At 44.1% G+C, this 24,403-nt stretch overlaps 1 protein-coding gene across 3 annotated transcripts; it reads left to right on the top strand.

The window, feature by feature from the left end:
• The first annotated feature begins 1,142 nt into the window (after nucleotides 1–1,142).
• On the top strand, nucleotides 1,143–24,142 carry LOC121580889 (centrosome and spindle pole-associated protein 1). Of its 3 annotated transcripts, XM_041896038.2 has the most exons (30): nucleotides 1,146–1,372; nucleotides 2,465–2,585; nucleotides 2,738–2,813; nucleotides 2,917–3,020; nucleotides 3,253–3,318; nucleotides 3,592–3,956; nucleotides 8,929–9,087; nucleotides 9,314–9,343; nucleotides 9,621–9,712; nucleotides 9,833–9,929; nucleotides 10,525–10,854; nucleotides 11,224–11,342; nucleotides 11,604–11,745; nucleotides 12,946–13,060; nucleotides 13,142–13,180; nucleotides 13,382–13,529; nucleotides 13,701–13,835; nucleotides 14,434–14,540; nucleotides 14,981–15,130; nucleotides 15,331–15,477; nucleotides 15,877–15,993; nucleotides 16,124–16,190; nucleotides 16,290–16,416; nucleotides 19,698–19,843; nucleotides 21,249–21,401; nucleotides 21,592–21,635; nucleotides 21,755–21,815; nucleotides 22,075–22,184; nucleotides 22,485–22,635; nucleotides 22,804–24,142. In XM_041896038.2, exons 2-30 carry the CDS (start codon nucleotides 2,481–2,483, stop codon nucleotides 23,022–23,024), a joined length of 3,723 nt encoding a protein of 1,240 aa, XP_041751972.1. In that variant the 5' UTR covers nucleotides 1,146–1,372; nucleotides 2,465–2,480; the 3' UTR covers nucleotides 23,025–24,142. The 3 variants fall into 3 exon arrangements, 2 of the variants coding, with proteins under 2 accessions (XP_041751972.1, XP_041751973.1); XM_041896039.2 differs by lacking the exon at nucleotides 13,142–13,180 and having other exon boundaries at nucleotides 21,231–21,401; XR_006003144.2 differs by lacking the exons at nucleotides 22,075–22,184; nucleotides 22,485–22,635; nucleotides 22,804–24,142 and having other exon boundaries at nucleotides 1,143–1,372; nucleotides 19,666–19,843; nucleotides 21,755–21,802.
• Nucleotides 24,143–24,403: the final 261 nt, after the last annotated feature.

The following is a 24,403-nucleotide window of genomic DNA, read 5'->3' on the forward strand; positions in this document are numbered from 1 at the left end:
AACAGGGAAATGGTTTCAATCGTTTTTCCACCATTAATTTTTCCCATAGGGGATTTTGAAACTCTTAAAATAAGGGCTGTGTTTCGTGTAGGTTTACCCTGGCGTGACGTTTTGATAACCACCTAAATCTCTCTCGGACAAGGTGACTTTTATTAATATATTTGGCTCTATTTACGCTCAGATTTGAAAATGCTAACTAGCATCAAAGTAGACATCATACAAATCCCTGCAAGTTCCTGCACGTCATCTCTAGCTGACACCTTTGCTAACAGGTATTGTGTCAATTTAAAACTTGCACAAGACAGTTCACATAATTGTCAATTTAAAGAAATGTAGCCAATTTATTCATTACTACATTTAACAAACATTAGATAGTTATCCAGAGAGTCTTACCTTTGCCTCAATTCGGCAGTCTCGTCTAGATCATCATGGCATTTGTAGTTCTTTATGATAGCCACATTAGCAGCTAATTAGCGTTTCATTTGAGGTTACAAAGAAATGCTATTGAAATTCAGTAATGTTGGATTCCGGCTCATACAGGTGTTTATGGAAATGATATAATAGCAAAAAGAGCAGTGAAAAATAATATTGTTGATATACAGGTGCAGTTGGGTAGAGGGGAAAATGGGTTAGATTGCTGGCAGAGACAATGGGATGAAAGTAGTAAGGGCAGACATGTTTTATAGTACAAGGAAATCTGTACGGGAGATAGTGTCATATAATGGGAACAGAAGGGAGGAGATTATGTTGTGTAGGATGAGATTAAGGCATAAGGTATTGAATTCATCTTTGAAATTGATAGGGAAACATGGTACTGGAATGTGTGATGGATGTATGGTAGAGGAAACAGTTGAACATGTATTATTATTTTGTGAAATCTATGATGTAGAAAGGGAGAGGTTGTTTGATAGGGTCAGAGATGTTGGAAGGGAAGCCACATCGAATGTAGACCTACATTGAACACCACACATTGGCTGCTACTGTAGGCTGAATGATAGAACCGCTATTTCCATGTTAAAATGTTATGTGATGCGTTTTCTTAATTGTTTTTTATGGTAGGCCCCTGTAGGCCTACATTATGATCAGGTAGCCTGATTGGCCACTGTTAAAACAGTAAATTAAAGCGGGTACAGTAAACGCGCACCGGAAGTTGCACAGAAATTTCACAAGGTTCAAGTTTGCGCTCAGCAGACCTGACATTTAAATATTAGAGGGAACATTTGATTATGACTCATACCGTGGTACTCTATTGTTAGGGCGGAGAGACGTGTATCTTGTCAGTATATCCATCATCTTTGCTGTTGCCTTGTAGCTTTAGCTACCTGAGTAGCAAAGGTTAGCATGCTCGCTAACTAACTTCGTTGCTCAAATGGTGAGTATTGTTTATGGCATTTTAATATTTCGCTTGGCGTGTTAGAAAACCAGCCCAGCAACAGTTTTCTAGTCTACGCCTGACTGCATTTATTTGTTGTTGTAGCATTAGCTAGCTAGCCAACAGGTTAACTAGAGACAGCAGGTAACTTAGTTAGCTAGCCAGCTACTAACGTTAGCTAACTAATTGAGCTTATAATGAGATTCTGGCATGCTATCTAACTCGTGTAAAAGTATTAATGTTTGCGTGTAATGTCATTACATAACGTTACAGTTTGCTTGCTAGCTAGGCATGGCCTAAATGATAGTTAGCTAGGTAAACCAGAGTGTCTGACTCTAATGCGCTTCCTTGTGTCTATCTTCAGAATAAACACCAATTAACGGGGACCGCTGACTGGGCATTCTTTCTTTCTTTTTTTACACAAAGCAAGAGTTACGAAGTACGATCACATGGCTCTCGCTAAAACCTGTTTTTTTTGTTCAGTGGTTGCTTGACAACGGAAATTAAAGAGACAGTGGGCCATTTACATTTTATTCATCTAGCAGACGCTCTTATCCAGAGCGACTTACAGTTAGAGTGTATATATTTTGTTTATTTTTTCATACTGCCCCCCCGTGGGAATCGAACCCACAACCCTGGCGTTGCAAGCGCCATGCTCTACCAACTGAGCTACATGGTGCCCATTTCTGGCTAGAAAGTTAAAGTTTGCCAATGTCAATGAGATGATCAGATGATATTACAACAGCATAAGTTAGATGGTTTAGTTACAGTAACGTTAGCTACATAGCTAACGTTAGACTTCTTGAGTCCAAAGACGTGCTGTTTCGGTAACGGTACCGGTAACTAGCATTGGGGTAGCTAGCTGCTACTACGCTGTAGCTAATGTAGCCAGTTAGCTACTAGTAGCGCCTACATGTTTACAATTCAAGACCTTTCTTGCTAACGTCAACAACATCACTATTATTTTAACCATTTTACAGAACCATTGAAGTGGCTGTTTACTAGCTAGATAACGTTATAATGTGGGTACGTTGCTAGTACATTTTAGCTGTATTTAGAAATTATTTAATTTTGTCACTTAATGTCTTTCAGTGAGCCTGTATTATAAATGGAGATGGATGATGAACTTGAGAAATTCATCCAGCAACAGAAGGCCAGAGTGGCAGAGGATAAAGCCAGCTTGGAACGGGATCCACCTTACCTTGAAATAAGGGTGTGTTTCAATGCTCCTTTTTTACTGTGGTGCTAGAATACTGAAAATGTTGGACTTGGACATGGGTGCAATGCATGCTACTTTGTGTTTGGTGACAGCTGAGCAAATTATTGCAATTTTCTGACCTGTGACTGGATTTTACTGATCAACAGACAGAAGACCACAAGGCCCATGACCCCACACTCACAAATATCCCGACATTTAAGTCGTCCACAGCACAAGGGAAGGGTACAGTATAGATTTGAAGTTATGAACCCAATTTGTTAGCACTTTGTGGTAGATCTAAATCCTGACTGTTGGGAGGTCTTTTTATTTCATGTATGTTTTTCAGAGGAGAATTGTTGTGTAAGTTTACCTTTGGGTGAAGACTATGAGAGGAAGAAACAGAAGTTACAGCAAGAGCTCCGTCTGGACTACAGATGCTACATGGCTCAGGTAATAATATTACCAATGCCAAAAGTTATGTTGTTTTTACTACTTTGTAACCTGTCAGCATCCATGCATGGGCCACAAGATTTACTTGAGAGTGCAATAAACAAGATCACTGGAATGGTACGGGTGCAAGGAGTCAGTGCAGTTTTCTTCCAAATATTTTTCAACCAATAAACGTATTTAACAATAATCTCTGCTTTGGGCTGATTTGGCCAATTTTGTCCCTTAATTATAGAAAAAACATCTCAATGCTGCTGAACCAGACCCATCCCTTCCCCTTGGTGAGAGGAGAGCTGCTAAGGTAACCTAGACAGTTCTGCATATAGCCTATATTATACCATGCTCAGTCAACTGAGGCTGCTTAGAGTTCATTCCAACCAGTCAAATCAGACAGCCAAGTGCTTATGAGAGAGAGAGAGAGAGCGCTGGTAAACTTTAGACATCAGGTCATCTTAAACATGTCTCAGTAAATGAAGAGAACATGCTCAACTCTATCTTCTTCTGAAAGTAAAAAGGGTGCTTGGAACCAAAAGTCGATCATCTTTAACCTGTCCTTTCCCCCTCATACATACAGGAGCAGCTTGCTTCTCTCAGAGCTCCTCCAGACCTCCCTGTTGTCCACTGCAGCCCCAGACCTCCGGTGCACCCCAAGCGGGCCCCCTCCAGGAGAGACGCAGACACGCTGACAGAGGGAAGGAGGGGGCTGCATAAGGGAGGACGCTGCCTAGTGGAGGGCAGGAAGATGGAGGGCATGTGGCCTGAGGATGAGCTGCTGCTTCCCAGAGAGAGGGCCAGGCTGGTGAGAGTGAACTTTGACTCTGAGGAGGACCTCACAGAGGAAGAGCTGGACCTGATGGTGAGAAGGAGACCAAAACAGATGGGGCTAGAGAGAGTAGAAGAGCGGACGTGGCAAAGAAGACACTACAAAACAGACTTAAGGTATTTTTTTACACTTCCTATGTGATTCAAATAAAGTATAAATAAATATCAGAACGAGCAATGTCAGAGTCCAGAATATAAATAGAAAGTATTCACACTCTTGACTTTTTCCTAATTTTGTTGTTACAAAATGGGATTAAAATTGATTTAATTTTCGTTTTTTGTCAACGATCTACACAAAATACTTTAATGTCAAAGTGGAAGAAAAATGCTAGCTTTTTTAAATTTAATGGAAATAAAACACAAATATATTTTATTAGATAAGTATTCAACCCCCTGAGTCCATACATGTTAGAATCAACTTTGGCAGCGATTACAGCTGTGAGTCTTTCTGGGTAAGTCTCTTAAGAGCTTTGCAAACCTGGATTGCACAATATATCCCCATTATTCTTTTTAAAATTCTTCAAGCTCTGTCAAGTTGGTTGTTGAACATTGCTATACAGCCATCTTCAAGTCTTGCCATATATTTTCAAGCGATTTAAGTCAAAACTAGGCCACTCAGGAACATTCAATGTCATCTTGGTAAGTAACTCCATTGTATAATTGGCCTTGAGTTTTAGTTTATTGTCCTGCTGAAAGTGGATTAGTCTCCCAGTGTCTGTTGGAAAGCAGACTGAACCAGGTTTTCCTGTAGGACTTTGCCTGTGCTTAGCTCTATTCCTTTTTTTTTTATAAAAAAAAAGAAGCTCCCTAGGCCTTGCCGATGATGAGCATACCCAGAACATGATGCAGCCACCACCATGTTTGAAAATATGAAGAGTGGTACTCAGTGATGTGTTGTGTTGGATGTGCCCCAAACATAATGCTTTGTATTCAGGACAAAAAAGTAAATTCTTTGCCACATTTTTTGCAGTTTTACTTTAGTGCCTTATTGCGAACAGGATGCATGTTTTGGAATATTTTTATTCTGTATAGGCTTCCTTCTTTTCATTCTGTCATTTAGGTTAGTATTACGGAATAACTACAATGTTGTTGATCCATCCTCAGTTTTCTCCTATCAAACTCTGTAACTGTTTTAAAATCACCATTGGCCTCATGGTGAAATCCCTGAGTGGTATCCTTCCTCTCCGTCAACTGAGTTAGGAAGAACGCACGTATCTTTGTAGGGACTTGGTGTAATTAAGAACTTCACTATGGTCAAAGGGATTTTCAATGTGTTCTTTTATTTTAAATCTACCAATAGGTGCCCTTCTTTGCGAGGCATTGGAAAACCTCCCGGGTCGTTGTGGTTAAATCTGTGCTTGAAATTCACAGGCTTGCCATAACAAAGGGGTTGAATACTTATTGACTCAAGACATTTCAGCTTTTCATTTTTTATTAATTTATAAAAATGTCTAAACATAATTCCACTTTTACATTATGGAGTAAAGAACCCCACAGTGGAGGTGTCATAATACCCATAAAACCTAGCGGTCAAACAGGGAATTGGTTCCAATAGTTTTTCCACCATTAATTTTTCCCATAGGGAATTTTTGAAACACTTAAAATAAGGGCTGTGTTTCGTGTAGGCTTACCCTGCCGTGACGTTTTGATAACCATGTAAATCTCTCTCGGACAAGGTGACTTTTATCAATATATTGATAAGTCACCAATGGTGACTTTTAGACAACATATTAATAGAAAAGGTGTGTAAAGCAGTAGTTGTATAGGATGAGACATGACTAGAATACAGTATATACATATAAAGTGGGTAAAACAGTATGTAAACATTATTAAAGTGACCAGTGTTCAATGACTATGTACATAGGGCAGCAGTCTCTACGGTGCAGGGTAGAGTACCGGGTGGTAGCCGGCTAGTAACAGTGACTGAGGTTCAGGGCAGGGTACTGGGCGGAGGCAGGCTAGTGATGACTGTTTAACAGTCTGATGGCCTTGAGCTAGAAGCTGTTTTTCAGTCTCTCGGTCCCATCTTTGATGCACCTGTACTGTCTCTGCCTCCTAGATGGTAGCGGGGTGAACAGGCCGTGGCTTGGGTGGCTGGGGTCCTTGATGATCTTCTTGGCCTTCCCTTGACACCGGGTGCTGTAGATGTCCTGGTGGGCAGGAAGTGTGCCCCCGATGATGCGTTGGGCTGACCGCACCACCGCCCTCTGGAGAGCCCTGCGGTTGCGGACGTTGCAATTGCTGTACCAGGCAGTGATACAGCCCGACAAGATGCTCTCAATGGTGCATATGTAGAAGTTTGTGAGGGTCTTGGGGGCCAAGCCGAACCTCTTCATTCTCCTGAAGTTGAAGAGGTGATGTGGTGCCGCCTTCACCACACTGTGTGAAGGCAACATTTCAGGTCGTCAGTGATGTGCACGCCAAGGAATTTGAAGCTTTTGACCCTCTCCACTGCGGCCTCGTCGATGTGGATGGGGATATGCTCTCTGCTGTCTCCTGTAGTCCATGATCAGCTCCTTCTTTTTGTTGACGTTGAGGGAGAGGTTATTTTCCTGGCACCACTCAACCAGGGCTCTCATCTCCTCCCTGAAGGCTGTCTCGTCGTTGTTGGTAATCAGGCCTACCACTATTGTGTCGTCAGCAAACTTGATGATTGATTTGGAGATGTGCGTGGCCACGCAGTCATGGGTTAACAGGGAGTACAGGAAAGGGCTGAGCATGCACCCCTGTGGGGCCCCTGTGTTGAGGATCAGCATGGTGGAGGTGTTGTTGCCTACTTTCACCACTTGGGGTCGGCCCATCAGGAAGTCCAGGACCCAGTTGCATAGGGAGGGGTTCAGACCCAGGGTCCTGAGCTTAGTGATGAGCTTGGAGGACACTATGGTGTTGAAGGCTGAGCTGTAGTCGATGAACAGCATTCTTACATAGGTATTTGTCTTGTTCAGGTGGGATAGGGCAGTGTGCAGTGCAATGGTGATTGCGTCGTCCGTGGATCTGTTGGGGCGGTATGCAAATTGTAGTGGGTCTAGGGTGTCGGTTAAGGTGGAGTTGATTTGGTCCATAACTAGCCTCTCAAAGCAATTCATGATGACAGATGTGAGTGCTACGGCGTGATAGTCATTTAGTTCAGTTAACTTTGCTTTCTTGGGTACAGGAACAATGGTGGACATCTTGAAGCAAGTGGGGACAACAGACTGGTACAGTGCTATGAAAAAGTATTTGCCCCCTTTCTAATTTTCTCTACTTTTGCATATTTGTGAAACTGCATGTTATCAGATCTTCAACCAAAACCTAATATTAGATAAAGGGAACATAAGTGAACAAAACACAACAATTACACATTTATTTCACTTATTACATAAACAAAGTTATGCAACACCCAATTCCCCTGTGTGAAAAAGTAATTGCCCCCTTACACTCAATAACTGGTTGTGCCACCTTTAGCTACAATGACTCCAACCAAATGCTTCCTGTAGTTGTTGATCAGTCTCTCACGTCACTGTGGAGGAATTCTGGCCCACTCTTCCATGCAGAACTGCTTTAACTCAGTGACGTGTTGGTTTTCAAGCATGAACTGCTCGTTTCAAGTCCTGCCACAACATCTCAATTGGGATTAGGTCTGGACTTTGACTAGGCCATTCCAAAACCTCAAATTTCTTGCTTTTTAGCAATTTTCATGTAGACTTGATTGTGTGTTTTGGTTCATTGTCTTGCTGCATGACCCAGCTGCGCTTCAGCTTCAGCTCACAGACGGATGGTCTGACATTCTCCTGTAGAATTCTCTGATACAGAGCAGAATTCATGGTTCCTTCTATTAAGGCAAGTCGTCCAGGTCCTGAGGCAGCAAAGCATCCCCAAACCATCACACCACCACCACCATGCTTGACCTTTGGTATGATGTTCTTACTGTGGAATGCAGAGTTTGGTTTTGGAATGGCCTAGTCAAAGTCCAGACCTAATCCCAATTGAGATGTTGTGGCAGGACTTGAAACGAGCAGTTCATGCTTGAAAAGCCACACGTCACTGAGTTAAAGCAGTTCTTCATGGAAGAGTGGGCCAAAATTCCTCCACAGTGACGTGAGAGACTGATCAACAACTACAGGAAGCATTTGGTTGGAGTCATTGCAGCTAAAGGTGGCACACCAGTTATTGAGTGTAAGAGGGCAATTACCTTTTCACACAGGGGAATTGGGTGTTGCATAACTTTGTTTATGAAATAAATGAAATAAATATGTAATTGTTGTGTTATTTGTTCACTTATGTTCCCTTTATCTAATATTAGGTTTTGGTTGAAGATCTGATAACATTCAGTATCACAAATATGCAAAAGTAGAGAAAATTAGAAAGGGGGCAAATACTTTTTCATAGCACTGTATATGGAGAGATTGAATATGTCCATAAACACTCCAGCTAGCTGGTCTGCACATGCTGAGGACGCGGCTGGGCTGGCAGCCCTGTGAGGGTTAACACGCTTAAATGACCACGGCGAACGAGAGCACACAGTCCTCGTGAGCGGCGGGGGCCCGTGTCAGCAGCTCAATGTTTTCCTCCAAGCGGGCGAAGAAGGTGTTTAGCTTTTCCGGGAGCGAGGCGTCGGTGTCTTCCACATGGTTAGCTTTCCATTTATAATCTGTGATTGTCTGCAGTCCCTGCCACACATGTCTCGTGTCTGAGCCGTTGAATTGTTACTCCACTTTGTCCCTGTACTGTGGTTTAGCCTCTTGATTTACGGAGGTCATAGGCGGTCTGTTTGTACACGACCATGTTCCTAGTCACGTTGCCATGGTCATGCAATTCTTGACATGAGTAAGTACAAATATATCATATTTTTTTCTTAACTGAGCAACAAACAAAGCAAAAGGCACAAAAACATACAATATTAAAATAATATTAAAACAATTCACATTATATCCCCTCCCTCCACCCATTCCCTGTTGGCCCAAGTTGTTAATGATGTTACACTTACCTTTAATGGATTCCGTTTTTAGCTATGTAATTGGTTAACTATTTCTACTGACATGGTATTTGCTATATGTTTTTATGTCTGTTTGAAAAAGTATTGTTCATCTTCTTCCTATTTTTTGCCCAGGGACATATCAAGGCTCCGGAACAGGGGTGCTGAACTGCCTGATGATTACACAGAGAGTAGTCAATATGCAGACAGGAAGGAGACTAACGGGTCTGTTGCTCCTGATGAGGATTATTCTGAGGCACGCCGGGGGACATCATCTGTAACCCCCAAACCCAAGTACGTCAAGTAGTATTGAATAACTATACCTATAATTTTGATAACTCAAACTTCCAAAGGATTCTTCTAAAACCAATTTGGACAAGTGAACACGATTTGATTGCCATGTCTCTTTTTGTTATGGATTTTATAAAGCATCTCTATGTAAAGTAAATGTATGTAAACAGTAGACAAAGTATCTACTCTAATCTAATCTGGATAAAACAATTTATTTTTCAATTTTAAGGGACATTGGATGGAAAAGTACAGATGAAAGGTCTGATGTCACACTGTACCCGGATCATGGCTTGTTGAAGCTTCTTGTGCCAGCTATTCGTAGAGATTTAGATTCCGCTCCTACAATAAGATCATATTAAAACCCATAGCCAGCCTGAAATCGGACAAACCGATAGTGGACTGTAAGCGTGTTTTACCCTTCACTCACACAATTCAACCCCTCGCTCACTAAACGAACATTGAAGAATACAGAGAGATAATTGTCTGTGAGGTATGATGAGTGTACTGTGAGTGCTGATTGACGTCCTATCTGCCAGGCTGCAGGTACCAGCAGGGATGAGACCAAGTGGAAGATCCAGATCCTCTACCAAGAAGGAAGAGCTTGAATTCGCTACCGGGCTGATGATTGGTAAGACCAACTCTGTTCTGAAGTTCAATACTAAGATTAAAACGACATTGTTTTTTTCTGGACTAATTGAACATTTGATGATATTCTTCTAAAATGCGGTGACATGGCATGATCTGACAGGGGCTGCAGATGCAGATGCTGCCTTGCAGGGAAGGAAGGAGAGGTACAGGCAGGAGCTGCAGGAGCAGATAGCTGAACAGCAGAGGAATAAGAAGAGGTGGGTGTCAATATCTGTGTTTGATTCTGCTGTCTGATAAAGAACAAACCCTTACATTTTCCATCTTAGTGAGATGGGCTACATTTTAGCAGCTTTGTAGTCTGAGGTAGATTTGTTAATAAGGCTGCCTTTACACAGGCAGCCCAATTCTGATATTATGACCAATCAGATCAGATCTTTTGCCAATAATTATTGAAATATTGAAATAGCATGGGGTGACGAGAAAAACATTTAAAGGCCAAGTGGCAAACAATAATGCAGGCACTAGGGATGGGGGTGTGAGCATGCGGGTCTGGGCAGATGAGATGTAGTCATTGGTTGTGTGCGTCTGTAAGTTGTTGTTCATATGTATACGTTTGTATATGGAGTAAAATAAATAAATAAATAATAATAAATGAAAATAATTTTAAAGAATATCAGATTTGGGCTGCCTGTGTAAACGCAGCTTATAAACAAATCTACCTCTGACCACAATGCTGCTAAAATGTGTCTATGTAGATCATGTAGCCCATCTCACTAAGATAGACAATTTAAGGGTTTCAAACCGATATGGACACCTCATGTGAGCTGTCTGTTATATCCTTTGTCGTATTAGGGAGAAGGATTTGGAGCTCAGAGTTGCTGTGACAGGGGCGACTGACCCGGAGAAACAGGCAGATCGGATCAAACCGTTTGGAGCAGTGAATGTTGGCGACCATGCCAGAAAGAGAAAAGACAGCTGGTACCCACCAGGCCAAGCTGTGGACCTACCAGGGGATGAGTTGAATGGGAGACCCAGTGAGGAAAACAGAGAGAGGCTTCCCCCTGAGCAGCCCCGCGTGGCCTTCCAGTCCCCCCTGCTGGACTACAGCCACACCCTGGGGCTCAGCAGTGGAGGCATCTCCTCTTACAGCCAGACCATTCACAGGAGCATGGATACCCCCAGGTAAAAAAAGAAAATATGTTGTATTGTCACATACACTGGATAGGTTCAGTGAAATGTGTTGTTTTACAGGGTCAGCCATAGTAGTACGGCGCCCTTGGAGCAAAGTAGGGTTAAGTGCCTTGCTCAAAGGCAAATCGACAAACCTTTCGCTTACTGTCCCAACGCTCGAGCCACTAGGCTACCTGTCACCTAGGTAGCTATGACAGTAATCCTGGCTTGCTTCCCAAATGGCACCCGGGCTCTGGTCAAAAGTGGTGCGTTATATAGGAAAAAGGGCGCCATTTTGAATAGACAATCTGATAAATTCACTACATTATTGTTTTGTCTGACATAATGAAACATTGCTGTATGATTTTGAATTTGTTTCAGGATTCCAGGTTTCCGTCCTCATCCACCATCCACATTGGCAGATGCCTATAGAAGTCCCTATGACGAGGCCCATCTCTACTATGGTGCAAGGAACCCACTGGACCCTAACCTGGCCTACTGTAAGCACCACCTACATACCAGCCTATTATATAGTCTATATTAACACTGGAAAAGGATTCCATGTTACAATACACTTAGAAAAAAGGAAATGGATATTGGAGTGAAAGCAATTTACTGTCCCAATGTCCATACTAGCATACTATTTAGTATGCATAGGAAATGCGTCACTTCATACTAAGTAGTGGACACATTTAGACATTGGGATACAATACATGTGTTCTCTGATCCAGCCTAATGAGTGTTCTGTGTTTCATTGTTAGATGGTCAGATCCCGCTGACAGGAGGGGTGCAGCCCATGTCCTACCTAAGCCTGCCTCCTGCAGGGCCTCATCCCAGCCAGATGGGTCAACACAGCCCTCACAGCCAGCACAGTGGGAGCAGCCATCCAGAGACCCCTCCACAGTATGTGCCGTACCTATTACATTCTTTCTCTTCCCTTCAACACCTAGGCTACATTCCGATTATCTACCGTTCTCCTGAAGTGTGCACTTGTACACTCCCCCTCATTGATTGAAAAGGAATGGACTGCTGTGAGGAATATGGGGGAGTGAACGAGTGCCCACTTCTGGAGAAGGGTAGAGAATTTGGACTGTTTCTTTTCAACACCTACAAATGAGTATATCCCCTATTCACCAGTAGGGGGCTCCTCTAAAGCTACAAACAGAGAGCTTTTCCCCCTATCGGTGGCCAGTGTTCTATTATGAGAAGGTCATGCCCACTGGCCATCTGGACAGACGGGAGTGTTGTTCCCTCCCTGCTTAGTCACTGCTGCAGCCTGCACTGGTCTGGTCTGGACAGACGGGAGTGTTGTTCCCTCCCTGCCTAGTCACTGCTGCAGCCTGCACTGGTCTGGTCTGGACAGACGGGAGTGTTGTTCCCTCCCTGCCTAGTCACTGCTGCAGCCTGCACTGGTCTGGTCTGGACAGACGGTAGTGTTGTTCCCTCCCTGCCTAGTCACTGCTGCACTGGTCTGGACTGGTCTGGTCTGGACAGATGGGAGTGTTGTTCCCTCCCTGCTGAGTCACTGCTGCAGCCTGCACTGGTCTGGTCTGGACAGATGGGAGTGTTGTTCCCTCCCTGCCTAGTCACTGCTGCAGCCTGCACTGGTCTGGTCTGGACAGATGGGAGTGTTGTTCCCTCCCTGCTGAGTCACTGCTGCAGCCTGCACTGGTCTGGTCTGGACAGATGGGAGTGTTGTTCCCTCCCTGCCTAGTCACTGCTGCAGCCTGCACTGGTCTGGTCTGGACAGATGGGAGTGTTGTTCCCTCCCTGCCTAGTCACTGCTGCAGCCTGCACTGGTCTGGTCTGGACAGATGGGAGTGTTGTTCCCTCCCTGCCTAGTCACTGCTGCAGCCTGCACTGGTCTGGTCTGCTCTGAGCTGTCTCTCTCTCGCTCTCTCGCCTCCTAGTGGCTGCATAAACATCTTTCACAGTGATACATTGACATTCATTACATAAGGCATGAAAAGTGACAAACCACCAATTGTGTCTCCCGTTTCCCATACCTTTTTGCATAGTATTGATCATTTCAAATTGATCAGCTTTTTATAGTAATGAACAGAAGGAATACATGAGTGAATTAACATTTCGACTCTCGTTCAGCAGACCTGCCAGTGATGCTGCTACCATGGGTTCAGGGATTGGATTATTCCCTGCAGAGCAGGTCAAGCCATCTAAAGAGAGTGCGATAAGTTACAAGGAGGCACTAAGACAACAGGTACATTTTGAATGTGATTGTGGAAGTCAGCAGTGTCTTTCGCCTACATACATTTTGTCACAGAGTGTGCTATTTCGGCAGGGAGACACCAGGAAAGAGAGGAGTCAGATTTTTTGCCAGGTAACATAGATGAGTTGTAGATTGATATAGAATATTACAAGTGTTATAAAAAGTGTTTAACTGAATATGTATAGACATTCCAACAACAATATACTATTGCATTCCAGCCTCTTCCATTGCCTTCTTTGTGTGACCGGTGATGACCCGTTATTTGTGTTTATGGTATTCTGATCAAAGTGTTCCATCCTAACCTGACTCCAGATCCAGGAGAGACGGGAGCGGCGGAGGCTGGACAGGGAGGAGGCAGATCGCTATGAGGCCAAGCTGGAGGCAGACATGAAGAACCACAACCCCTGGGGGAGAGGAGGAGGAGGAGCCCCTCTCAGAGACAGCAGGGGCAACCTCATCAGTGTGTTCCCTCTGCTATTTCCCTCCCTCCACACTATGGTCCACATATTCTCTAAACTTTGTTTCAGTACATACGTTTTGGAGACTGATAGCAGAGAAAAGCCAATGTGTAATGTTTTTTAATCTTTGTTAAGATTATTGCTAATCATAATCGTGTGAATTGTGTCACCAGCCGATCTGCACCAGATGCACAAGCATAATGAAGAGGCCTACATCAACCCCAAGTCATGGCAGAAGAGCGCAACAGCCACCATGGCAGTACTCCGAGAGGAGGACACTAGACCTCCCTCCACCCACAGAGTCTCAGGTAGATACAGTAGTTTTCACATTGATGTGATTCTCTATCAGGAGTCTAAGGACAGAGAGGAAAGCTGTCCCACAAGGTACCCTATTCCCTTCATAGTGCACTACTTTTGACCAAAGCCCTATGGGTCCTGGTCTAGGCTGCCATTTGGGACACAACCCAAAGTGGTAGTGGCACCCTCAGTAATCTCTGTTAACCCAGATCTAAAGTCTTGTGTAATTGGTCAGATGCACGATTAAGGTCTGGGTCCATACGTGTTAAGAGAAGAGAGCGAGCGAGAATGAGGATCGGAACTGGAATGAAGAGCTCCACCCTCTCTCTCTTTGCAAGTCTATGGGCCAAATGTCCCCTCCCCTTCGGAAATTCGAAAGATGCTAACACCTGCGAAATCATGATTTGTCCAAATAATCAGTGACGTAAAACCCAAGCACCGGAACTAATGCTTGTCGTTATCTCACGCATCCCGTTGTATCATGACAGACCTACGGTACTATTTATGTTTACGTAGTCTGTCCACGAGAGATTACAGCCTCAACCTGTCCAACTCACTGTCAGGTTCAGCTAATATGTTGTTTTGTCTGGTGGGTTTCTCTCTCAACAGGTTTTGTTCAGGCCCCTTCGTTTGCCAGAGGCAATATTTTTGGGAACCTGCCCACTCCACTGCAGGTCCATGAACAGGAAAAGTACAAGGCTTACCTCAAACAACAGGTACTGGATGTTATACATCAGTGCTGGTCCTCTGTAGCTCAGCTGGTAGAGCATGGCGCTTGTAACGCCAGGGTAATGGGTTCGATCCCCGGGACCACCCATACGTAAAAATGTATGCACACATGACTGTAAGTCGCTTTGGATAAAAGCGTCTGCTAAATGGCTTATTATTATTATTATTATTATTATTATTATTATTATTATTACTGTGTGAAAGATGGCTAGAGTAGCGTTTTCATATTATCAGCTGAAATAAACCTTACCCTAAGCGTGATCAGAAATCACATTAAAAAAAGCTTATTACAGAGCTTAAACTCACAATGTTGTACTAAAGCGCATTGATGGTTTGGTTAACCTTACACTCAGCTTTGATATGTGATTGGATACACACATACAGACTGTCTCACTGATGACCCTGGTTGTCTGTCCTGCTGCCTAAGATTGAGGAGAAGCGGAGGAAGGATGCGGAAGAGCGAGAGCGCCAGAGGTTGGAGGAGGAGAAGGAGGAGAAGAGGCTGGCTGAGCAGAGGGAACGCATCCAGAGAGAGTATGAAGAAGAACAGGATAGGAAGAAACGCAAGGAGATGGACGTCAGTATTAACTCGACCAGGGCTTGGATTCACTAAGGGGGCTTTAGCATTAGATTACACTGCAATACTCATATCTAGTACTACGAGTAACATTGCTATCAGCTGAATGCTATCGTTTGACATGAGTCATTCAGTTCAGTAAACTTTATTGCAACACACTCACTCACTCAGGGGACTGAGCAACATTTTTCTCCCTCCAGCAAAAAGCCAAGAATGAGGCGCTGATCCGTCTGGCTGAGGAGCGAAAGAAAGAGGTGGAGAGGAAGAAGAAGAAGAAAGAGGTAGAGGAGATGGAGAACTCTGCCCTGAGGAAGCGGTATGAGGAGGAGAGACGGGCACGCCTAGAGGTGAGCTCACTGGAAGACTGTTTGACCCTCTGAACATTAAGGGAAAGGGGGATACCTAGTCAACTGAATGCATCAATTGAAATGTGTCTTCCACATTTAACCCAACCCCTCTGAATCAGAGAGGAGAAGGGGGCTGCCTTAATCGACATCCACGTCATCGGCGCCCGGGGAACAGTGGGTTAACTGCCTTGCTCAGGGGCAGAACGACACATTTTTACCATCTCAGCTTGGGGATTCGATCCAGCAACCTTTCGGTTACTGGCCCAAATAAGCCTAGTCCTGGACTAAAAAGCATGCTAAATGAAGAATCTCTATTGAAAGGGCTTTTTAGTCAGGAAGCAGGCCCTGAGAGATTCATATGAGATAAGTGATGACATTCATGTGGTTGTCTGTCTGAAGGTACCAAGGGAGCCGTCTCCCCCCATTCCCACCCTCCAAAAGAGGCGTCAAGCTCCCCAGTACACCCCCAGACCTCCGTCCATGGACAGCCCTCGCGCTGCTACCGTCCCCCTGTCTGTGAGTGACTTCCAGAGCACACAGTATGTCCTCTTCCACACCACCATGGAGGGAAATCGTTTGACTGTGAGGAGATGTCAGTGGAGCATAATGACTGGATCTTGTCTTCCACCCTCTCTTCCCCCTGTAGGAGCGTTCTCTGTCAGGCCTCCAGTCCCCCCCAGTCCCAGCTCGCAGGAACCAGCTGAGAGCTGCCGGTAACACTGCCTCACACTATTGTACAGTACACAGCAGGTAGAAACTCCATTATCTCTCAACGTCTGTGATGCTGACGTGTGTGTGTATGTGTGTGCCAGAGGACCAGCGGGGTGTGATCAGCGAGCTGTCGGAGCTGCGCAGACAGCTGCGTAGCGAGCAGAAACGACTGGAGGGCCAGCTACTGCAGTCAGAGTGGGAGGAGCTGGACTCCTCTATGAGTGACAGGTAAGGCTGGTGAGGTGATACCCTCCACTGTTGGTCGCGTGGCTTCAGCAATCCAAAGGTTCAGGCTGTGTGTTATTTGTAGTGCTGTGCGTTAGTGATGCGGTGTTTGACTCATAACCCCCAGTCCCCACAGTTATATCCGTGGGGCGGACAGGTTTAGGGTAATTAAATATTGTGTGGATGAAGAGTGGGTGGCGGGTGGGTTGAAAAAAGAGAAAACAATACCTTAAATCAATAAATGTATAATTCTTGTACAATTTATATCTAGTGAGCTTTAGGGCCTAACTGTACGCGTGCCAAATAGCCTACACACCAATCGCCAAATGCTTTTGGGAATGGGCAGAAAAAGTTAACATCAATCCCGTTGGAAATTATATAGAAGGGAGGGGCAGAAAAGTAATGTTTGGGAAAGATTTGGTGAAGTGGTAAAAGAGGATGATAGCAGTGTTATGTGTGGTGATTGTGAGGCGCTATACAAATTTGATTGTCACAAGACTGGGACTTCAAATAGGCCTATGGCATGTCAAGGGAACTGTAGCCTACTGTTCAGATGGGTTAAATGGAAAGTGAAATCTGGACACTGACTGTAGGTCTATAACCGCTCGCATAGCCTTAATATTAACTTCTGCAGAATTAAGCATTTCTTGCAGTAAAGTTATACACCAAATGTAGGCAACATTTTGACTCTGGAACAGCAGTGGAGAAATATGATTTTTCTTTCAGCATCTTGAGAGAATGCGAATGCTCAGTTAGCACCTCTACAGACAGTATACATTTTTTTGCCGCCTTTTTCGCCCCAATTTCGTGATTTAAGATCTTGTCTCATCGCTGCAACTCCCCAACGGGCTCGGGAGAGGCAAAGGTCGAGTCATGCGTCTTCCGAAACATTACCCGCCAAACCGCGCTTCTTTACACCCACTCGCTTAACCCGGAAGCCAGCTGCACCAATGTGTTGGAGGAAACACCGTTCAACTGACGATCAAAGTCAGACTGCGGGCGCCCGGCCCACCACAAGGAGTCACTAGAGCGCGATGAGCCAAGTAAAACCCCCCCGGCCAAACCCTCCCCTAACCCAGACGACGCTGGGCCAATTGTGCGCCGCTCTATGGGACTCCTGGTCAAGGCCGGAGACGATATCTATCTTTATCAGCATCATAAAAGCTAATAGTATTTCAACCACATAACATATGCATCCAAGCCGAACTGAAATTGTATCAGAAACATGTTTGGGACTTTTCCCCAGATGTCTATTTCCTTACAACCGGGCAAACTGATGTAATTTGGACATTTTGCTCTGAAAATCTTTCAAGTTTTTTGTTGTTGAGTTATTGCACTTTCTCCCCGTTCCCTAAACGTCTGTCCTCCACGAAAGAAGATTACAGAGAACTTGTCAACTATACTGAACAAAAATATAAACGCAACATGCAACAATCTCAAAGATTTTACTGAGTTACAGTTCATATATGGAAATCAGTCAATTGAAATAAATAAATTAGGCCCTAATTTATGGATTTCACATGACTGGGAATACAGATACAGTATGGATCTGTTGGTCGGAGATACCTTAATAAAAATGGGCCTCAAAATGGGCCTCAGGATCTCGTCACGGTATCTCTGTGCATTCAAATTGCCATCAATAAAATGCAATTGTGTTTGTTGTCCGTAGCTTATGCCTGCCCAAACCATAACCTCACCGCCACCATGGGGCACTCTGTTCTCAACGTTGACATCAGCAAACCGCTCGCCCACATGACACCATACATGTGGTCTGCGGTTGTAAGGCCAGTTGGACATACTGCCAAATTCTCTAAAACGACGTTGGAGGTGGCTTATGTTAGAGACATGAAGTCAATTCTCTGGCAACAGCTCTGGTGGACATTCCTGCAGTCAGCATGCCAATTGCACGCTCCCTCAAAACCTGAGACATCTGTGGCATTGTGTTGTGTGACAAAACTGCACATTTTAGAGTGGCCTTTTATTGACCCCAGCACAAGGTACACCTGTGTAATGATCATGCTGTTTAATCAGCTTCTTGATATTCCACAGCTGTCAGGTAGATGGATTGGGATCTTTTATTTAAGCTCATGAAACGTGACCAACGCTTTACATGTATTATATTTTTGTTCAGTGTAGATTGAAGCATTCATTCTATTGATGTATGACATTCTGGTGAGCAAGGGTTTATTTAGTGTTCTAGGGCATTAATGACAGAAGAGAAGCTGCATGTATCTAATTATAGACAAGTTGACTAACAAATAGCCTACCAAGTAAGCATTTCACTGTAATGTCTGCACCTGTTGTATTCAGCGCATGTGACCAATAAAATTTGATTTGATTTGATTTGAAATGCTGGAAATTATAAGCAGAAACATATCTAAATCAGGCAAAAAAAATCCTGCACCCCCTGTCAAAATAATTCTGCTGTCTTTGACTGTAGCTTACAGCGCATTTTCTATATTAGCGGTTAGGGTCAGGTGGAACTCCGATTTTCACTTTATCACATATAGTCAGGCGGTTGTGGATGGGTTATTAGCAATTGTGGGCGGGTGCGGGTGAACAAACAGTGGACCCGCGCACCACTACTGTGCGTTTAACTGTAGTGCTCTTTGTTGACTTTAAGTTAGGTGATAGCTGCAGTGTCCTGTCTATAGGCTGTGTGTTGTTATAGTGCTGTGTGTCTATGCTGACCGGAGCTGTGTGCTGTTGTCTAGGCTGCATGTTGGCTGTAGTGCTGTGTGTCCAGGCTGACCGGAGCTGTGTGCCGTTGTCTAGGCTGCATGTTGGCTGTAGTGCAGGCCAGGAGTAGGCAACTAGATTCAGCCGTGGGACGATTTTTGTCAGAGTGGATGGTCGGGGGGCCGGAACATAATTATAATAATTTATACACTGCAAATTGACCACAACTAAGCCCTAAAATAAATTGTATTTAAAAATAACAATCATATCTTGATTACATTGAGACACGATCACATCTCTCTTTTTTTATTTTCTTCCTGGGAATACTTTGTAAGAGTTTTCCCGAAATTAAACAAAATTTTAGCTGAATTCCTGGTGGTTTTAGTCTTTTTCTGACCAAAAACTTTGGGGGCCAAAGAAAATAAAAATAAAAAAATAAATCCCCCCCAAAAAAGCAGCATTTTGCTCCTGGTCTAGGCTGTATGTTAGCCCCAGTGCTGTGTGTCCAGGCTGTATGTTAGCCCCAGTGCTGTGTGTCCAGGCTGTATGTTAGCCCCAGTGCTGTGTGTCCAGGCTGATCGATGTGGCTGTGTGCTGGTGTCCAGGCACAGAGACAGGGAGCGGCCCCAGGTGGATGTGTTTGACATGGCCAGACTGCGGCTGCAGGCCCCCGTCAGGAGACCCTCCTCCAGGAACACGGAGCCTAACAACCTGCATAGAATCCACGACTCGCTACAGCTCCGATACAGAGGTAAAGGAATAAAGTGACTGTTTGATGAATAATGGGCCGGTCCCAAATGGCACCCTATTCCCTATGTCAGAGGTTGTCAAAGTGGGGTCTGCGGACAGATCTCAAAATATATTTAAAAAAATATGTTGGTATCCACAGTGCTCCACCAATTATACATTTTTCAACTTAACATCCCATTTTCTGGGGTTGGTAATTTAAAGCTAGAATCCTTAGTTGCTACATCCATTTTTGGTATGGAATACCATGATATATACCCATTGATTCTTGAAGACTATAACTTATAAATGAGTTTGGTTCTTGTCGTATCTAATCAGAACCCAAAATATAAGCTTGTTTTACTCCAATGTTTGTAAACAATGTAAATGTAAACAAACACTGTATAGCCTCAAAACATGGTTACACTATAATGTTGATATCATGGATGGTCAGTCCTTGCATCCATAGCTCTGTCTATGAATTTGAGTGCTTACATTTCTCCAGGCCCATCCCGCAGCTTTTTACCAAAAGAAGCGTGTAGAATTGCAGGGAATTAGCTTGAAAACTGCAACATTTTCTTTCCGATGCCAAGAGGTGGGCCTTTAAAAGGTTTCTTCCAAGGGCCCGAGACTTGGTTAGTCCGGCCATGCGTTGCCGAAGTCATAGTAAAATGATTTGTTTTGCTATCGTAATCTCACTCGAGTTGTGAGGGGGTCCCTGATGAATTTTCTATCACAAAAGGGGTCCCCGGCCTGAAACATTTGAGAACCCGTGCCCTATGTAGTGCTCTATTTCTGACCAGGGCCCATCGGGTCAGGTCAAAAGTAATGCACTATGTGGAATGGGGTACCATGTGGAACGTAACCCAGGCCATTGATTGTTAAGTCTTAAAGGGCAATTCTGACACTTTTCAACCTTCTATTCATAATTCCCAGCACGAAACCAGTGTCTACGTGTTTCTATGATCTGTTGTTAAGAGGAAAAGTCCTACAAAAAAAAGTTTGGTCACATCACAGGGTAGGATTAAAAGTGATTTTCTAAACCTGCAATGAGTTTCCATCCCGGGAGGGTATTTTATTGCTCTTCACATCACTGTCTTTAAAATGTTTTTTTTCTACAAAACGTAGAAATGCGCCATTTAAACATGTTTCCACTGGTATTTTTGTAAACATTTGTCATTTTAGCAGACGCTCTTATCAGAGTGACTTACAGTTAGTGAGTGCATACGTTTTCATAGTGCTGGAGATAAGGAAAATGAGGTTGAAAAGTGGTGGATTTGCCCTTTTAACAGCAGTGTTCAAACAAATGCAGCAACTGGGGCTGTGTCTGCACCCTTTTTCCTGTTCCCTTTTCAGTGCACTACTTTTGACCAGGGTGATGAGTATTGTCATGTGTGTATTGAGTGGAGAAGTCTTTGTTTGTACTGCAGACGTTGACTCCAGAGGGGAGGAAGGCCATGGTTACTGTGAGCCCCCTAGCGACAGGGACAGGGATGGACAGTGTGTGGACATCCAGAGACAGGCAGACTACAGAGAGGAGCAACGCAGGATCAACAACAGCCTGAGGAGGAAACCTGCCGACGGTCAGTAGCACACTCAATATCAACCTCTACTCACTGCCTATAGACTCTATCAACCCAACTGCTTAAACACTCACTATTAAATACCTGTTGTTCACATCTCTGTTCACTGCTTCATCACTAACGTGAGGATATTTATGGGTGGAGCACTTGCGTTTTAAGGGCTTAAATCATTTGTCTTTTTGTTTTACAGATTATTTTGACCTGTCACCACCCCAGCAACAAAACCATTATTTGGTGAGTTTCTACTGGCCAGTTTGTTTAGCTAGTGCCCTGAACCACAGAGTAGTATCTTTGCTGTACAGTACATGCTTGTCTGTGTGTGACACTACGCCTGTACACTCTATTCTCCCCAGAGGAATGCAGTAGGGGATCCTATGAGAGGTTCCCTGTTGGAGTCTGACAGTGCCTTCATTGGTAAAGCCTCTTGTGGTTCACTACTATCCATGTGTAGTATGGGAAGGAGTGCTTTGAGAATCACACAACTAAGGCTGCGTCCCAAATGTCACCGTATACCCTAAATAATGCGCTACTTTTGGGGGGGGCCGATGGGCTCTGGTCGAAAGTAGTACACTATAGGGAATAGGGTGCCATTTGGGACGCACACCAGTTGTTGTAAGGGAAGGAGCGCCTTGAGAATCACACCACTAACTATTTATCTGTGGTTTGCTCCAAGATCCCATGGGTGAAGCCTTCCCAGTGTCCCCCCCACCTGAGCAGAAGCCCCAGCTCTCAGCCAGGGAGAGGAGGAGGAGGGGGCTGGCCAAGAGGGCAGACCTGCACAATGTAAGAACCCTCTGCCTCAAAGAGTTCAAAGTTCAGTCTGATATCTGGGACAGTATTCTCTAAGCATCTGAGTAGGAGGGCTGATCTAGGATCAGGCACCCCTTGTCCTTGTAATATTTTTCATCATCTAAAAGGCTAAACTGATCCTAAATTGGCACTGAGATGCTTGATACATACAACCCCTGATCCCTATATTATGTGAATATATCCTCACTTCTTAAATAGAGGACAGTGGCAGCTCTCCATTGAAAATGATATATTCCTCTACCATTATTATACCTTGTGCTCTGGCTTGTTTAGGAGCGGGGGAGCTCCAGAGAGCCTGTTGGCCAGCCAGAGAACTACTCCCGCCAGTCAGAGGCCAGTCTCAACACAGAGCAGCATGGCAGAGAGCGTAACCACCATAGGACCAAGAGGCTGCTGGCTATGAGCCGCCATGGCCTCAGAAGAGGTGGGTGTTGGATAGAGATTCAACTGTTGAGAGGCTGTCAGTGCCCCAATATGCCGGAATGGAACAATTTGTCAGCCATCTTACCTGGGAGATCTGTCTATGAATCATTGTTAGGTTGATGACGATGATGGGTTGGAGGTCTCTGTTTACGGTTTCTCTCTCTTCCAGCAGACCTGTCTGGTGATGAAGACATGTCTCTGCAGGTTTCCCCTCGCGCCCAAGACACTCGGGGCTCTGTGGATACGGTTGCCATGGAGCCGTGGATGAGGCCAGACACCTCGGAGACGCTGAAGCGCTTAATGACTGGTCAGACCCCCCGCAGGGAGAGGCTGACCAGCAGAGAGTCGGCCGTGCAGGACTGGAAAGGCCCCTCTACCTATCATGGCTAATCTAAACCTCTCCCCTCTACCCCTTAACAGGGTCACTGAAAGCACTTTGGTCCCGTACACACTCAGGTTGTACAACTGAACGCTTTTAACATAACAGCTGTGTTAGACCTGAGTTTTTCTGTGCAAAAATAACCACATAATGGTGGTGTAAACATTTCTGTGCAGGAAAAACTCTGTTGTATAAAATATACACAACTCTATACAGTATATAACTATATATAAATATTCATCTCTCTGTAAAATATGTATTTTACTGTCAAATGCATTGTACATCAGTTGTACAACCTGAGTGTGTAGGGGACCTACGTTTGGACACTGCCGTCACTTGGCTTGATGCATCCACATCAGTGGTCATGCTGGCAGAATCTGTACATGAAGATACAGTATCTCCTCAACACAGAAGGATCATCTGCTTTAGCTTCTAGATCGATGTCGACTAATTTAACCCTTTACTTTTGCAGTGCTTGACTTGTGTATCATGGTCTACCTCTGAAAATGCCTCTTGCAATGCAGAATTATGAGCTTCTTATGAAAAACGCATAGATTGTACTTTCATGGACCTGTAATGAAAAATATGCAGATTCTTGTCTGAGAATGGTTAGTCGGTACAGGGGAGAGCAACTCCATTCCTAGAAGGACACTGTGTGCAGGCATTTGCGCCAGTCAAGTACTATTGAAGTTGATTTGTTAAATCAGGTGTGTAAGAAGTGTGCTGGAATAAGCCTGCACACACTGCAGCCTCAGTTGCCATCCTCTAAAAGGCTGCTAATTGGACAGTGTGCTAGGGTTGCCTTAGGACTCTATACATTCTGTATCGCTGATTGTGCAAGACATTTCCGATTGAGTCACATGCAGCCTCTGAACATTGCGTTTAAATTTCAGTCACGCTGAACTTCCACGATACGGATTGAATAGAGCCCTTAGTCTTTGAAACAGTTCAGGACATCTTTCTACAATATTTATTCATGTTTTAATTCATTGTATAATAATGGCACTACATTTAATGTAAATTGTTCAAATGGCATGTTTTAAAATATTTTTATAAGTACTGTGTGAAAATGTTTGGCCTAGATGTGAGCTCTTTTTCAACTTGATTGAATAAATTATATTTTAAATAAGGAAGTTGTTTTGTACTTTGTTTCAGTTCACCTGATAGCTGTTTAATTTGCGACAGGCTCCTAAGCCATGACAAGTAGCCTAAATAAGCATTGTGACGCAACTGTGAATTGTCGGTCAGTAACTTCTATTAAACATCAATGCAAAGACTGACTAATGAGAATGTTCTTGGTGGTAATCAACAGTGTACAGAGTTGTACAGTATTGATCTGACATTAAAACATTAATGTACACCTTGTTTCCTAATGTAACTGACTCGCCAA

Source organism: Coregonus clupeaformis, chromosome 14, assembly GCF_020615455.1.
Source record: "Coregonus clupeaformis isolate EN_2021a chromosome 14, ASM2061545v1, whole genome shotgun sequence".
Classification (NCBI taxonomy): Eukaryota; Metazoa; Chordata; class Actinopteri; order Salmoniformes; family Salmonidae; genus Coregonus; species Coregonus clupeaformis.

What these genes read in the sequence shown, in the direction of transcription:
- LOC121580889 (XM_041896038.2), top strand. Translation starts at nt 2,481, where the DNA reads ATGGAGATGGATGATGAACTTGAGAAATTCATCCAGCAACAGAAGGCC. An exon ending in ACAGATGCTACATGGCTCAG is followed by an intron (nt 3,021 to 3,252) that starts GTAATAATATTA and finishes CCTTAATTATAG; the next exon opens with AAAAAACATCTCAATGCTGC. An exon ending in GAACCAGCTGAGAGCTGCCG is followed by an intron (nt 16,191 to 16,289) that starts GTAACACTGCCT and finishes TGTGTGTGCCAG; the next exon opens with AGGACCAGCGGGGTGTGATC.